The sequence below is a fragment of the Bombus flavifrons genome, chromosome 14 (assembly GCF_040668555.2).
Source record: "Bombus flavifrons isolate JBK064 chromosome 14, iyBomFlav1_principal, whole genome shotgun sequence".
NCBI lineage: Eukaryota > Metazoa > Arthropoda > Insecta > Hymenoptera > Apidae > Bombus > Bombus flavifrons.
Genome location: NC_138455.1, coordinates 12,380,229 through 12,397,634, shown reverse-complemented (window position 1 = coordinate 12,397,634; position 17,406 = coordinate 12,380,229). Strand labels below are relative to the sequence as shown.

Sequence of the window (17,406 nt, the reverse complement as noted above, 5' to 3'; positions counted from 1 at the left end):
TCGATACAAGGAAATGTAATGGGAAAGTATATGCTGGTAAAAATAACTGCAAAGATTTGAATTATATTTTAAGGCAGAACATGTATTCTATGTATGATTTATTTTTAAAATGTTACAGTTAGTTTGGCTTCGCCGTGTTTGACTATACAAAACATGCCGCTATACAATGGCGAACATGGCTACCCAAGTGATTGGACATGGCGACCACGGTAACGACGAATCGCTGATATCTGCTGATATGTACACATACGCATATACGTATATGTACATCAGTGCGACGAATGTGTTTCGCTAGTAGAGGGAGCTAGCTACTCGACAGGCAGATCCGTCTAACTCTCAAACTCTCAAACAGAGTTTTTCTCATTCGCATTGGTGGGTTCTGTGTTGTCGGAACAGGTGGATTGCGTTCAGGGAAAGCGGACGATAGTGTAGAAACGTCAATCGCCGAGTCACATAATAATTCATCGTTGTCGGTGAGTGAAAACATTCAATTAAACTGGGATCTCGCTGTCTAAAAGGAATCGGCCTATTTTTAATTGTCTCATCGCGTCGCGCCGGTATTTACGAAAAGAAAAAGAAAGAAGGAAACAGATAAAGACGTTTTTAAACCAGAGACACGGGACTTTCTATTTCGGCATTTTTACCTGGTATAAGCGAATACGAGCGGAGTAGCGAAAGGCGATAGATGGACGAGGATAGATGAAGAACAGAGACAAATGTAAAGGCCTGCTCGTGATCTAGACAACGCTGGCAAATGCAACGTTCCTTTAACAGAAAGGCGATCATAGATCGTGCATATTTCTGGTGAAAACATTTTTCCTTTTCGCGCTTTCTGTTTTTCACGTGACTCACGACGATGTTTAAGATTTCAAACTACGTCGATTCGCGCTCCTTTGCCTTATGTGTTGTAATTGTTATTCCGCGCATCTTAATTTAACCGATGCTTTTCATTATATGCGACTCCTGCGACTTTAGAAACGTAACACAGACGGCTATTTCTCCGGGAAGCAAACAAACTTCACGAATTATATTATCGAAACTCAATTGTATTTGTTAAATTCACAAGTTTTAGGTTGATTACGATTTGCTGAACTCGAAGATAATTCAATATCGTAAACATTGGAAACGGTTTGAACGGATAAATCAAAATTCCGATGTCACGTCGTGGATTAACTCAAGGGCATAACAGAAACGGTGCCCTGTGGATACCACGAAACGTCATAAAGACCTCCTACAGCTTACAGTCGGTTTCACGTTGACGGTAGCTGTATCACAGTTAACTTATTTCGTATTCGTACGGCGAATATGTATCTGATGTCACGACAAACGCACGGTACGTACGTGCGGGTTCCCTTTTCGTCGCAACTGATTCGATGAAGTGGTCCCATTGCTTGCACCGAGAGAGATCGTTTGTCGTGCTTATCATTTAATAAATACACGTATGTATATTGCTGAGCGCAGATAACTTTTCATATCACACGAACGCCCACTGTCAATCCGTTCGAAATATCACCGCTCTTCAACGCGATTCAGCTTTCCTGCTTTCGATCGATCTTGCTCCCAATATTTTATACTTGACTTCTCAACACGTCGATAGTTTGCAGTTAACCCGAAGGGAACTTCATTTCCTCGGCAACGTGACATTTGCGAGAAGATCGATGAAACTCGACTAATTGTTAAGGGATCACCCGGTGCATAGTAGGAAAGATTCGAGGCGCATACGTTTCGTAGAATCAGCCGGTGAACGAGGCTCATACCTGTCGTCCGGGAGGACTTGCTTTCTGAGGAGCATTATCCTTTATCATCGTGTTTCTTTTTCTTTAAATACTCTGCTCTCTAAGAGATTCTCTTCTTTTTTCGTTCTCGCATTAAGGAGTTGGAAATGTTTGGTTGCAACATATACGTATATATACAGAGGAACAGGTTTGTTTTTTTTTTTTTTTTTTTTTTCTTAAATAATGCGTTTGCGAGTCGATTATGTTTGGATACGAGCAGACAGTATCCTTCTTCGAATGTGTATGTGTATACACATATTCTGAAATTATGACCAGAAATAATAGTCGATCAAAAGCAGCAATCTGGTAACGTGTAACTAATGTAATCGCACTTACGTAAAAGGATTTATAAGCGTACACGTACGTTGATGGTTTTCAGGTGCGCGATTACCGTATTTTTCGTAATTCTGTTAACCATGCTTTACGAAATCGCACTTATCTTTCGATCGGTCGAAAAAATTACGGCCACGACTTGGAAGATCTCGATGACAATTCCTCAAGAAACGAGAGAGAAAAACGGCGGTTACGAGGTGAATCGAGTTGTCGTATCGTGGATGATTGCACTTTTGGCAAACTATCTTTTCTTCGGTAAGTACGCAGGAGAGAGATAAAACAATAAATTACGAAAGTTTCTTTATCGCCTTCTCTCCGGCTGAAAATTTACCGTTATTTCTTTCGAAACGAAGATTCGTATGTCATTCTCAGGAAAGAGAAAACTCTTGCTCGAAGCTTCGATGGTAGACGTTTGACGCCTCACGAGGTTTTAACCTCTATTCGCAACACGGTTGATAATTTTAATAAACAACGCATCTTACGACGATCCGATGCAAAACAAAGTTACTAGCGGGGCAATTTTGTCATCCTCCGAAACTACGTACTAGCTACGGCACTGTGAGAAAGTCACGGGGCACAGGGTAAGAGAACCGACGACGTTGTCATTGTCGTTTTCGTTTCGCTTTGTCTCCATGTTCCTCGTAACCGCGAGTCATGTTGACGTACTTACGCGCTTGTGTACAAATAAACGTGCATTATTTCTATGTAAATGACGCTCCAATAATAACTCGACGATCCGCGAAGACGTGGAACGCATCTGCTATTATTATCCAAGGAGACCAAAGTGATGCTCTTTTTCGACAATTCTTTGTTCGGTGGGCAAACAATTGTTTGCGAGAAACTCGTTAGCAGTTGCTGATCCGGTGATAGTCTTATTTAATACGCATAGGTTTTCTAATTACATTGTGTCCCACGAGACGCGTCTTGTCGCTGAATAATTATGTACATTTGAACAGTGCAGCCCGAGCTACGTGTCTCGTATGACGATACCGCGGAAATGATTCTTGGATGCGACACAAGGCTGCTAATACTATACCATCGTGTAAGACTGTAAAGAGTTTTGTGAACTTTCAATGTCTCGTAAATATATACAGATCTTTTAATTAATACGGAACTTTTGCGATAAGAAACTTTGTGTTTTCCTACGAATTTCGTGGAACATTTGATCGTTTAATGTTTTACCGATTGTTGTGCTTGTTACTCGTTAATTCTTCTTTGAACTGTTTAGGTAATAAAAATATCAACGTATTCGGAGAATTACATACTATGTACAGTTTGCTCGGAACCCTCATGTACGACAATGAGTTTGAAAGCTCAGTTTACGACCTGTCACGAGGCACGGCGTTAGCGCAGTAAAAACGATGGACAGAATAGCTGCTGACTGCTGACGGTCAAGATCACGGTCGAAGGAACCAACTGATTACACGCTGATATATGGGTATTATATAGAACGCGTAATTAATCCATGACCGTGTTTTTCGCGTACACATTCATAAGTGGAAGCCTCGTAACGAAACAATATACGAAAAAGGCTATCCAGAATCGGAGCGTCGCATCGCCCGTTACAAACACGGAAATCGTGTTTACAGTTTGGCCGTTAACGCGTTAATCGCCCTCTCGACTTTACTCTACTACAGATTTTGTCAACTTCTGAACATGGAAACGAGCCCATACTTTGTAATCTTTTACATTAAGCAGAAATGCTCGTCTCTCTACTGATAACCTTCGTTTAAATATCGTTGACGCGCAAATTATATGTCACGAATCTGTTCTATCTATCTATTCTATATTCCGCTCTTTCCTCTTCCGTGATAATCTATGGAGAATTGCGGGCCTGGAACACAGCCATTTCAATTCTACGGATAGTTGAGTATTCAGCAATTTTTCCGACTAACGTTTCTACAGTTTGTTAACAATTTTATCGGCGAATTAAAATTGTCATCGTAGAAATTGCAATTTCGTGAAAGAGATTATCGGTTAAATTCATGTATTCTATATATTAAAACCCCGCAAACACGCATATTGTATTATACATATAATAGATTAATAGGTTTGTATTTGCCGTATTTTATCAGGTGGGCGTACATTGTTGAAGGAATTCTTGCGTTCGTTTGATCGATATCAAATTGCCAATATCACGATGGAAATTTACGTTTTTAGCATCGAGAGATTTGTTTTATCGTTTAGGGCTAACATTCTTCGTTCACGATTCTGGATGTTGTCTGCGTAGCATGCAAGAAACCTAAAGCTCCTTTTGTAATTAATTTCCGGACTTCCCGGGCATGGTATCAACGATACGCATGGAATGTTTATGCGTCGCCACTAATGCATATGTATGTCAAGCATAGCGAATCGAGATATACTTTCCCTGCTTTCGCGCGTATCCACCGTCCAAGACGAATTCGCTAGCAATCGTGTATTGTCCGAGGTGGTCAGTAGCGAAACCGGAACTCGAGAAAGTTCCAAAAAGAAGATGGTCGAGTAGAGAAAATTGGTCTACATGAATACGTGCGTGTGAAGATGCGAATGCTAGGTATAAATAGATTTGGGTAGACGTGTTTGTCGTTATGTTTGTGTTATTTTTACGGAGAAGAATGCTACGTAAAAATGAGATTCGTGGATGGCAGACGATGAAAACAAAAATTGTGCAATCATCTCTTCGCTACACGATTGTACAATGAACGAGGAGATATGCATATTGAAAAAAAACCGGTTCTCTGTTCTCTGTTCTCTGTTCTCTGTTATCGGTGCTGAATCATACTTAAAACCTGTCGACTTGCTTCGTGTTCACGTTCACATCAATTTCACGATGACGTCTATCCAGTATTCATGCGGTAGGAAAACATTAACAGCTCGTGCATAAGTGGATTTTTCTCTCAACGATACTTTATCTCGCTGTTCTTTCCGTCACGTTACAACGTTGCATCTTTTCGTTGGGAATTCCGCTAATTTGGCATTTAATTGGGACTCGGCGAATAAGACATCGAGGACTACCAGACCGTAGACCGTTGGATTATTGAATTTTCTAAGCACCGACTGTCGACTTTGCTTCAAGTTTCAAATATATTTTCAATTTTAACGAAGGAAAGTTAAAATGCCGAGGGGAAACGTGCAATCATCTTGATTATACGTAAGAATTTCGCAAAGGGAAATTCATTTGTTGCGAGATCCATTTGCGGGCTATTCGCATGGAAAATATTTGTTGCTGTTGCGCCAAACTCTTGAAGCTACTTTCATTTCGTACGGTCGGCGATTCTGTAATTCAGCGTTATTTTCTCACGCATAGTTTATTAACTGACGCGTGTTACATACGCCAGCGAATACAGGCCGGGCATCCGTAGGTAGAGATTCGTCCTAAATTTCTTGCTTCTCTCGGTTTCGCGAAACCTCGCAAGCGGACGATCTGGATGTTGTTATTCGGTGAAGAATGAAAGAGCCGGTGCGGCAACGTCCTTCGATCGGCGATATTCGATATGGTATTACGGTGGATCTCGTGAAAATCAAATGAATCGGGATGGGGATCGATTACGGAAAAAATTCCATCAGCCGGGGTGATACAAATGGATGTTGTGGCGTAAGTATAGGCTATCCTTCCCCCTCGATGATTCGCAGCAGAAGAGGATAGACGACTATGGTCTCGGTCGTGGCTGGTACCGCCATCCTCTTATCCCTTCTTATTCTATCGAATCGTCTACGATCGGCGATCGACGATCGCGCTTCTCTCTATGTCCTTGTATCTTCCGTCCATGATTAAAGTCTTTCCGTCGTTTCGTTTGATCATTGCAACGGTTATCTGGTAATTTTTTCGTTCGTATCCTTTTGTCAATATTGTAACGAGGCTCGTTTATATTTCAGTAGCGGTTTCCGCGACAGCGACGATAGAAGTGGAAGAGGGATAAGATAGAAGTAGAAGAACGATGGAAGACGAACTGTTTCACGGAATATCTGTAATGGCAATCGGTGGTAAATTCGAACGAAAGTTAGTGGATGAGGACAAAGGACCGTGGTCTCGACCGTGGCTGGTACCACCACCTATCGAGCCTTCTCATTCTACCGAATAATGTAGCAGCACCGCAGCGATTCGACTCCCACGACTGGTTCCGCCAGTAGAGTCGGTCGAGATCGTTCGCGCTCGGCCCCCTCCGATAGCTCCGAAGTGCTCGCCGCTTGCAGGCTTGTTTGCTCGAGTCGTTCGGTTTCATTCGGCTAATCAACGTGCGCGCCGATCAGTTCGTCATGAATCGTCGAACGATTCGCGTTTATTGAGGTTCTCGTCTTTTCCTTTTCCTTCTTTCTTTTTCAATACTTGCCATTTGCTCGTGGGTTCGTCGCTGCTCCTTGTAACTCGTAACTCGTTGGCGAATCGATCTCGATCGTGGGCATGTGTTACGTGCGATTCGTTTAGCTTCTCCGGATACACATACATACATACATACATACATACATACATACATACGTACGTACATACGTACATACATACGTACATACATACGTACATACGTACGTACATACGTAGATACATACGTAGATACGTAGATACGTACATACGTGGTGAAGAGAACGCGCAGGGTAAGTTTTCAAAGTTCCGCAAGGACTCACAGCCGCATCCTTTTACATGCTCGGACACGTTTCGCAGTTGGCTGACTCTCTTCTATCTCTTCTATCTCTTCTATCTCTTCTATCTCCTCTATCCTTCGAACCACTTTTGCGCTCTTGTTTGTTTAACCGCAACGCGTTCAAGCAGCTATCTCAGCTCACCCTTCGGCTTTGCCTGTATAAATCGTCGCCGATTCGAAAGTGATCGCTCGTGCTTGTGCGGGGCGCGTTCCTATCCGCGTAGATCGCAGTCGTCCTTGCGACTCGATGCATCTAAATCGAAACGAATCATTCGTCGGAATCATCGATGCTTCTCACACGAAAGAGAAAAAACGAAGCACGTTCGCGGTTTCACTTTTCATTGGCCAACATTACGTCCGAATAGCAGCAACGTTCGAAAAGTTTACGACCAAGACTACGTTGTGCTCTTTGTAAGCGAAGCGGCCAGTACCTTTAAACCTTCTACTTTCTATCGGCGTTGCGCTATTTACTTTGTTGTCTGTTCGTGATTGATCTGCTCTGAACGATAATAACAAGCGAAACTTCGAAGCCGCGATGCTTCTACGGATGTACGTTGGTGACGCGACAGAATTTTCTCATTGATATCGGCGATATCGTTATATTAATCGTTATACGAATCGTAATGTTAATTGGGTCGCGTAGTCTCGATCTTCACAGTCGTACAAGTATTTAGAGGCCGCGAAATGGTTTTAGAAAATGCTGTAACCTAGAGGTTATCGGTAAGTTTAAAATTGTGGATAAGTGGATTTAAAAAACACGTAGATGATCATTTATGCGTATGCAGACTTACGATTGTCGGTGCACAAAAGGCCTGATATGAAAACTAATGTCAGAGGTCGGCGTTCGAAAGAGCAAGTTGCGTTTAGCTTGGAATTGAATCGAAAGATAATGAGTGGAGCGGCGCGTTCGTTAACTTTTTCGTCGGTATAGTTGAGTAACTATGAGAGGAAGAAGCATTTGATGGCGAAGAGTTTGCTCGATGCCGTTAAGAAACTGGCTGGCGAATCAGAGTTTGTTCACGCTTGGAAATGTAACCGTAACGATTGTTCGCATTACGCAATGATTTGCAGTTGCCGAGACGACGTTAAATTTCTATCTTCTCTTTTCTTTTTCTTGAGCGTGTCGCTCGACCAGGAACTCGTGATACGATACTCGCGTGGCGACCACCGTAATAACGTTGGAGAACGGAGAAAAAAAATATACGTTTAGAGTACATTTAGAGGCAGGTGTAGAGCGAGAAGGGTGGCGGAGGACGACACGACGTTGCAAATGAAACTGCATTTCCCGATCGTTGTCAATCGACGTTAGAGGCATCGTTGATTTGCTGGGATAACCGTATTTCTTAGCAGTTACTAGTTTTTAGTGAAAATGTAAGAAACAGGTTTAACTGGGACAATCAGTTTCCGCATTGACATTGGAAAGCAGACAACGACGAAAGATGCGTCGTTTCGTTCGATGCCGATAGATCGTTCGCGGGCTACGTGTTTTTTTTTTTTTTTTTTTTTTTTTTTCGATAAATCGAATGTGGGTCATGATCGCGATCGTTAATGGCACGAAGCTGATTTTTCCCCTAAATGGATCAGCTGAAAACGATGGACGTCGGTAGAAGCGCGAGAGAAAGCATTCTCTAATCGTCCGCATCCGCTGGAAAAATAGTGGCAATTACGGTTAGCCCTGTCGAATGTATGGTTAATCGTAGATTGATGGTGCCACGTAGATTCTTCGGGTAATGACTCGCGAAAGGTGCTCGTAAGTTCTTCGCGTTCCTTCCTTCTTCCCCTTCTTGCGCTCTCTCTCTCTCTCTCTCTCTCTCTCTCTCTCTCTATCTATCTATCTATCTATCTATCTATCTATCTATCTATCTATCTCTATCTCTCCAGTCTCTGCAGTTCGCTTCACGCGCTAACGATTTCGCGTTCGATTTCACACGTTGGTCAAAAATACTTTCGACGAATCTTCCGTGTCCGTTTTAAATTAGAAAGTTTCGTGCGACTGCTGATTGCGCGTGAACGTTTCGACGATAAGCAGCAGGGGGCTTAATTGCTGTTCGAATAAGGGGCGAGGATCGAGGATTAACAACGGCGGTTAATCGATTGATTCTAGGGATGATGGCCAGGGGACGGTAAAATATATTTGACGTATCGGTGACATAGAGTCTCACCTTGAACGTTACGCAATCCGCTATTAACATACGCATAACTATGTTGGCTGGGGTTAGTTCAGAGAAAAACTACGTTGCGTTGGTTCGTAATCGACTGCGTTGTTTAACTTTAAACGGTGTCAGTGTCTTGGCAAGCGATTAGAAAATTCTACGCAATTGTTTCCTCTGCTGGAACGTAGCTTTTTTCTTTTCTCGACAATGACGATAGCATTACCAAATGTTTCGTAATAGTGTTGGCGTACACAGCGAAATCCTGAATTAAAACGTCGAGCAATGCTTCTATGCTTTTTAGTAGAGATCGAGCCAAGGCTAGCTAACGGATGTGACTCTGTCGCTTAAGGTTTCGTGTTTTATCTTTCTCCCTTGCTCTCTTTGTTTTCGTACTCTCGATGTTCTTTCGTCGCTTCGGCAACACCTTTCCTTTTTTCCTTTTCTTTTCTTTTCGTTGCTTTCCTTTCTTTGCTCTCCTTCCTCCCGTTCTTGCTCGACGATGGCAATTAATCGTTCCACAGAATCGGACATTTTTCCCTTTAGAATTTAAAATGGTAGGGAGCATAATCTACTGATTATGATTCGCTGATGCCGAATTATAACGAGAGAAACGGTGGCAATTTAAAGAACGAAAAATAGCGTAAACACCGCGAACGAGGGGAACTTTAGCGACAACTGCCTTGCAGTGGTTTAGAATAAAAGGCAAAGAGAGGAAATAGCAACCAGCAGCCATACCAGCTCCGATACTTGTCCGTTCGGCCGTCCAAGCCTCTCCAACTTTGACGCTTGACCGATATTGCGACCTTCTATCGCGTACCTCTTCCTACATACATACCGCGTCTACGTTCTAACGGTCGTCTAATAGAGTAATTACATTGTCTGGTGCGAGATTAAGGTGGCAAGCGTCGAGCAAAAGGAAAAACTGACCGGAGAAGGGACAGATTCGTTCGCGGCTCGTTCGAAATTGCTGGCGAAAGTTGTTGACGTTATCCGGGATACGAGTACGCGTAGTTGCAGTCTCGAGCTGCCACCAACGTTAGCTGATTGTTATTCACGACGGGAACTTGTCGGTAATTAAACGTTTTAAAAATCCTGTAAAGAAGGAAAAAAAGAGGAGAAGGAAAAGAGGTTCGACCGAGCGGCGTCTGTTACAGAGAACGATTAGGGATTAGGGAAGGTACTGTCCCCTTTGCGTTGTTTAAACTGGATGGACTCGTAATGCGATACTTTGCAAGTACAGGCGGAACGGTTGTGACTTTCGTATCGCGTAGTATTATTAGCATACATTTCTGGACGGTGCGTGCATGCGGTGGTGCACGGGGTTCGAGTGGAATTGAGAAAAGGCCGCTTGCTCGATCCGTAAAGAGGTGCCACTTTGTTAGCAGTGCCACGTGCATTCCTCTATTCGCATTTATGATTTAGCCTGGCGTTTCGTATTCTCCTTTTTCGTATATATTCGACGCATTATCGGGTAACGTTAAGGACACGAATCGGATATCAAACGCGCGTGTCGGACGAGGCACGCGCTTGCTTCCGATCTTTTTCGTCCTTCCATCGCATCGGACGGATACATCGAGCACGAGTCGAGTTTGAAACGGAACACCGGGTAGAGCTGGATGCAAGCTGTCACGCAACAGGTGTTGTACGCACCGGCGATCCAAGTCCACCGGCGGTTTACTACTGGCACGGTCGATTCCGCTTATGAATTTTCACGTAATTTCCGAATCATGAGAATACACGCGGTTTAAACGTTGTGTAAAAATACGAGTTACGAGGCCGTAATTACCAAAGCTTTCTTGCAAACTGTGCAGTGTCGAGTGATTGGTAGAACCAGGGGTCTAAGTGGAAACGTATTCGTTCACGTTGCTCCTTTCTCGGTTAATTGGTAACGCATTGTGTCACCGAGAACGACGGAACCCAGTTCTCATGAGTTGCAAGACCCGGCGCGACGTGACGTGTAGGACGACGAATGCGCGCAAGTTGAACGCGATTCCAGAGAAGGACAAAGAAGGTAGTTGTGCGAGTCGGACGGAAAGGGACTATGGCGTAGAGTGTACAGTACAGAGTACAGAGTATAGAGCATAGAGCATGGAAGAAGACGGAACACAGAACACAGAATACAGAGTACAGAGTATAGGTGTAGGACAAGTGACGGAAAGGCGCGCCATTGCCCGGCTTCTATTCCGGTGTACGATACGGCTCATATAGGGCTCATACAGCGAACCACGGCAACAACCGGCGCACGATACACGCGGACCGGGCAATCGCTTTGGTTCGACCTCTTTGTGGCTACGTGGGAGGAATAGGAAGTCGTGCATTAAATCCGAACCTCCACCTTTCAACGCTTAAACGCTTCTCAAATAGAATGTACAGGATACCGGCGCGAACCGGCACGCTCTGCGCACAAAAGCGAGATCGTGATTGCGCTCATTTTTCAGTTAACACACCGAGGAATTCTCCTTCTTTCTCGTTAGCCTCATTCCGCTCGAGTTGCTTCGAAACTAGCCGTTCGTTCGATCGAAACAGACCGCGTTAGAAAAGAAAGCAACCCTTTGGAAATTTCAGCAATGGAGTATGGCTGCGCGACGAAACGATCGAGGCGTGGCTACGACGTCCGATAACGATCCGGGTTACCGCTGATAATACGTACCGCTATAGGATATACAAGGATACACCGAACGAAAGTTCTTGCAGCTTGTTCGAGTTGTTCGAGTAACGCGCCGACGCGCGTTTGATCCAATTGAATCGGTAGAGTAGTCGCAAAGTGCGAATAGTGTGTCATGTGCGAGATGATGAAACGCGAAAGGATTTAGCCTTCGTGCCCAAGGCTGACTGCTCCAACGGCGAACAATCGTCCGCGCCTTAAGCCGGTTTTACGCGGTTTGCCAATCCATTCGAGGAACGATGTACCGCCGATAGAGCTATTTGCTCCTTGTCGTTTCTCTCGGCTAGGTATCGTATCCAGCGAAATTTGCTAGGGTAGCTGGGAGAAGCGAGTTTGCGATAGAACGCGCTCGCAGAATGCGGCTGACGGGAAATGCTTTCCTCGACGAACGATAAACGGAATATATCGTTACAGAGGATGCATCGGTCTTGATTATTTTGCCCATGTACCGCTGCTGGATCGTATAATCGAAACAATAGTGAAAAGCGTTTTAGTTTTTCCTTTTAACAGAAGCAATCTCAAGTTCGCGATAAAGACACAGGACAAAGAGGAAATTCTTCCTTGTAACGCGTGGCGTCAAAAATAATTTTTCAACCTTTTTTCCTTTTTTTTTTTTACAGGTATCGGTGAATAGGTGAAAATTAAAGAACCGACGATATGAGAAACTCAACGTTATTGAAATGGGCGCAGAACTCGGCCAACAGTAAAAATCAAACCAGCAAGAATGGTAAGCGGGTTTCTTTATGACCGCGGCGTGTGCGACGCAGCGTGTACGGTTATGCGTAAGATCAGTGAATTCTATTTGCAGGAACGAATAGGAATTGGATACACCCACCAGATGCGCTCCAAAAAGGCCACATCGCCTACTTAGTCAAGGTACAGTTTACTTTCGTCGCTGTGGAACTCGCAGAACCACGTTACCGCTTTTCCTAAGAATTCAAAGAGAAAAGAAATGGAAGAAAGAAAGAGACAACGTCCTTTCACCTCTCTAATAAGCTTAGCTTTTATAAACTGTATGTTTACATGTATACGATATACGGAGGCTTCGACGATATCATCCAAGTCGTAATAACCGAGTTTAATAATGCGGCGGCGAGATCGGCTCTGTTGCGAAATTTGCAAATCACAAATAAAAATAAACGTTCGCTCGATATTCATCCGCGTATTCAAGCTTTCCGGCAAGGTTAATTGAACTTGGAACGGTGCATGACTCCGACGGTGTCTCCTGCACGACTGTACGATCAATGGCAAGATGTAGAGATGAAAATTACGATGAATATACGTACACGTACAAACGAACGTGGAGAATGGATAAACTAGAAGTCCTGAAACTAAAGTTGGACCGTTCGATCTGCGCCGATTGCTCCGACTCGGATATTTTTTAAATGATAACGCACGGCACGAAGATGCGAGGAAATAATTCCAAATGATCGACGGAGAAGAAAGCGAACCAAGATCCGCCGAATCGTTCCCAATTTTCTGCGAACGTAAAGCGCTGAATAAACATTTTTATCTATCGTCGATGTCGTAACCTGATGATGATATCCGACAGGACAGGACAAACATTTGTCCAATTTATTTATCGCGTTTAAAAATTGCATAATTGCCATACGGTGTTTTCTTCGCCACTTGCCACGGCAACTATATTGCACGTATATGCGTGTATGTTTGTCGCGATACGAATATTCGTATATACACGCGTTAAGAATAAAACTGGTCAAAGTTGGAAGTGACGGAAAATCCGTTGTACCTTGAAATTTCGCCGACGAGTAAGTTTCGCTATTCTTTCGAGCGAAATGAACGAGCCGTCACCGCGTATACAGCATTGTTTCTCAATTACTCTGTATAGCTCGCTCGAACTGTATATTGCGATCTTCGTGAAACATACCCTTTTTGTCTCTTTACGATTTCAACGCTACAACGAATTCTTTTTTAACGATTCAAACCGAAAGATAAAACGAATTACCAATTGCACGGTTGCTCGGTTTGTCGTGCAATTGACCATTTGTTCTCGACGTCATCCTATATACGATATATTTGCTATTGCGATTAGAGATGTATATTAGAGTTATTATCGCGAGGTAATGGTTTATCGTAATATAAGCGGACAAAGAGAAAAAGACATATAAGCGAAACGTATAACGCAACATTTGCACGCTCGATTATCAAGGATTCTCCTTTCTTTGTTTACAAAATAAATTATTTCCATCGTAATTTGCTTGTTATACTTTTTAGTATCTGGGCAGCACAGAAGTGGATCAACCTAAAGGCATCGAGGTTGTTAAAGAAGCTATTTGTAAACTCAAGTTTAATCAACAGTTGAGGAAAAGCGAAGGGACAAAAACACCTAAGGTGGAACTGACCATAAGCATCGACGGAGTTGCAATTCAGGAGCCGAAAACGAAAACATCGGCAAAAGTATCGCGCTATTTCTTATATTTCCTATCGCATCGTTGTCGTGTAAAGCTTGCCAGTTAACGATCCGCTTCTTTTTTAGCGAATTATGCACCAATATCCACTACATAGAATATCGTACTGTGCTGATGATAAAGGCGAGAAAAAGTTCTTCAGCTTTATCGCAAAAGAGGAAGACGCCGAGAGGCATACGTGCTTCGTCTTCGTTAGCGATAAATTAGCTGAAGAGATCACGTTGACGATTGGCCAAGCCTTCGACTTGGCCTACAGGCGGTTCTTAGAAACATCGGGCAAAGATTTGGAAACGCAAAGGCGCTGCATGGTACTGCAGCAAAAGATAAAACGATTGGAACACGAGAATAACGTATATCGCCAGCGGTTACAGGACATAGCTGCTATCAAAGGATCGGTTGGTTTCAACGATTAGCCTTTGTTAAGACACAATTTCTAGAAAAAAAAAAAAAAAAAAACAATATCTTCAATATGCAAACAACATATTTTATACTGTATTACGTTGTATTTTAAAATACAAGTCGTAACGCTTCGTGAGAACTTTCTTCCAGGCTGATGTGTCAGCATACCTGTCGCAACACAATCTTCCGGATATTCTGCACGTGCCTGGCGCCACGAACGAAACAACGCAAGTAAATGGATTGGCAAATAAATCTTCCCTTGGTAATATTAATGACAGTAATGGGAATACCTCGAATGGATCGCAGCAACCACCTCCGGTTCCTCCAAGGAGTTTCGAGAAAACGTTCGACGATAACTTTATGGGGTACGTAGAAATATCCATATAAATGTGAACAAATGGTAAGATAAATGTATTTTATAATATTCCACGAATATCTGCTAATTTAATGGTTTTCCATGAAAAGGAGCGAACCTACACCAACACCGTCGGTTGGTACCAAACTGGAAGGGCTGTTGATGGACGAATTCGAGGAGGATTTCAACCCTAGGGCATACGAAACTGCGGCAAATGGTTTGACAAATCATCAATCCAGTCATAACAATCTTCTAAATGGTCAAGTGTCCTCCAACTCCAACTTTTTCTCACAAAGCAATGGCACTACAAGTCCTCCGCCATTATGTAAGTTAATTTCTTCCTATTTCTTGCAGTCTAGTTCAGTTATTCTCCATTACGCGAAAGGAAGGACGTTGTTGGAAGCCATATCTGGTTTTCGTTCGCCTCTCATCCTTTTCGTCTTTGTCCCTTCGCTCTGTCATTTCGCGGCTCGTCGTTCTTTTATCCTTCACTTTTCGATCGACCTGCCAGTCTACAGTTTCGGATGGCATCCGAACTGTAATGGACCAAAGACCGCGCTGACATAAGCGTCCCACTACTACGAATAAATCGTGTTGCACAGGTGCTGGCTGAAAAATCCATTCGGATTTCGATTCGGATTTTATCTCCTCGATTACGAAACATTCGATCTCTATTTCTCGTTGTAAACGCTAATATTCTACGTTTATTTAGTGGCCCCTCCACCGAAAGCGAAGGATTCCAGACGTCAAAATGGGCTGAAAGAAGATTTATTTGGTAGTATTCCTTTCAATCCCACACCATCCGTTAACGCAAAAAATGAATTCAATGATCCATTTGAAATGGGCGAATTCGGAGCTACAACGGCGATTTCTAATCCTAGCCAACAAGAATTAGAAAATGCGATTGGTCTTTTAGATAAGAAGCTGCTCGAAATGAAGGTATAACTCGTGACTAACGTGAAACTGGCGTATATTTAAATATCTTTCATTTTTATCATATTGGTGTTGCAGGATGGTTTTAGTAGAGGTCTGTCGATCGATACTGATGACTTTTCGTTGGAAAGTTTGGATCCGTTGCGAAATTGAATCAAATCGAGAGTTCTTTTGGAAAGAAGAAGGCAATTCGTTCGTTATCGTATGTTCGTTCGAAAGCGTGAAGGTCCGGGAAATGAATAGGCAAATTAGGAACATACATCTTTGCGAAACCAAAATTAGTCAATTACTATTATAATTATGTTAATCATATATTTATCACAATATTTGATATTTATCATATGCCTACTGAATATCAATAGTAGCTTTAGTCTCGACGCCAAACACTGCGGAGACTTCGTTGTTAGGCATAGGAAAAGCATAGGAAAACAAATGGTATTATAGATACTCGTATAATATCTTTATATATACATATATATATATATTAATACTGTTTGTTTCTTTTTTTTTTTTTTTTTTTAAAAAAACTTGAATTATTTTAACAGCATATAAGAAAATAGCAATACAAGATATTTGAACAGAATTTCCTACCGCAGTTTATTGTATATCAAGTGTGAAATTTCCGAGTCAAATATTCTATGTCTTTGTTTTTACATACATAAATGAATCAACCAACCTGCGTGCCTTTCATCAACATTTAATAAACTAAACCGAAATTAGTCAGTTCATAGAGCTAATTCTTGTTGTTAAAGTTATTATTTGTAGTGTATAAACCTTACTCTGTGTATGCGTGTGTGTGTGCGCGCGCGCGTGCGTGCGCGCTCGTACGTTTTGGTAAATAATCCATTCCATAGACGAAATATTCCATCCTTATATACAAGAATGTGAAATTTAGAATCATGAGAGACCGTTGCTAAGTAAATATTCAAACATTACAAAACGGTACAAAATTCAGTGGAACAAAAAATTAGATGTATTATTATATATTTTTCTGCGGATACAATTGATTATCTGTGTGCATCTTTCCATCGTGAAATAACAAAGAGGAAAATATCGAAACACTAGGTGAAATGTTAGTTCGGATCATTTCTATTGATAGACAATATTGTACGTCTAACTGCTAAATCGTTTCTATCGATCTTTCGTACTCTTCTCTTTCTCCCATTTTCCATTATATTCGTTTAACACCGTAATATATATATATATTATACACTTTATATATATATATATATATATATATGAAGGATATAAGAAAAGTGTAAAATGGTATGAGTGTTGTGGAAGGTTTTAGTCGTACAATTTTATAGACACTTATGCGTACGTACGTCGTGCAATCTTCGAGACAAGAGAAACTGACGTCTGGTACAGTAAGAAGAATATTATTAATTATGTACATATGAAATGCTATTTTATTATTGTTGCTCTATTGTTTAAGCACTATCGTTAACAATATAATGCGTAAATAATGTAGCTGAGAAATTCGTTTTATTCAACCCACAGTTACTTAAGTTCTTCAATTCCAATTTCATAGATACTTTCATTTGAATTTCAAATAACTGAACCTGAAGTATCGACAACTCTTCTTTCGATACATCGAATTTTTCTTTTCGATTTGGTACGCATATATTGAACACTAATTTGTCACGTATATGTCTATTATCTCACTAGCAGTGAAACACGACTATCGTGAAACCAATTGGAAAATGTATATGTATAAACGTTACAAAACATTTGTTGCAAACATACGC

General features: G+C 42.0%; 1 protein-coding gene across 6 annotated transcripts; it reads left to right on the top strand.

The window, feature by feature from the left end:
* The first annotated feature begins 317 nt into the window (after positions 1-317).
* Positions 318-17,137, top strand: LOC138186690 (PTB domain-containing engulfment adapter protein 1). 6 transcript variants are annotated; one of them, XM_069126778.1, is made up of 10 exons: positions 323-473; positions 5,964-6,130; positions 12,163-12,269; positions 12,351-12,418; positions 13,778-13,960; positions 14,040-14,366; positions 14,521-14,735; positions 14,836-15,050; positions 15,438-15,664; positions 15,737-17,137. In XM_069126778.1, exons 3-10 carry the CDS (start codon positions 12,200-12,202, stop codon positions 15,809-15,811), a joined length of 1,380 nt encoding a protein of 459 aa, XP_068982879.1. In that variant the 5' UTR covers positions 323-473; positions 5,964-6,130; positions 12,163-12,199; the 3' UTR covers positions 15,812-17,137. The 6 variants fall into 6 exon arrangements, with proteins under 6 accessions (XP_068982878.1, XP_068982879.1, XP_068982881.1 ...); XM_069126780.1 differs by having other exon boundaries at positions 354-473; positions 5,967-6,130; XM_069126777.1 differs by lacking the exon at positions 5,964-6,130 and having other exon boundaries at positions 318-473.
* The last annotated feature ends 269 nt before the right edge of the window (positions 17,138-17,406 follow it).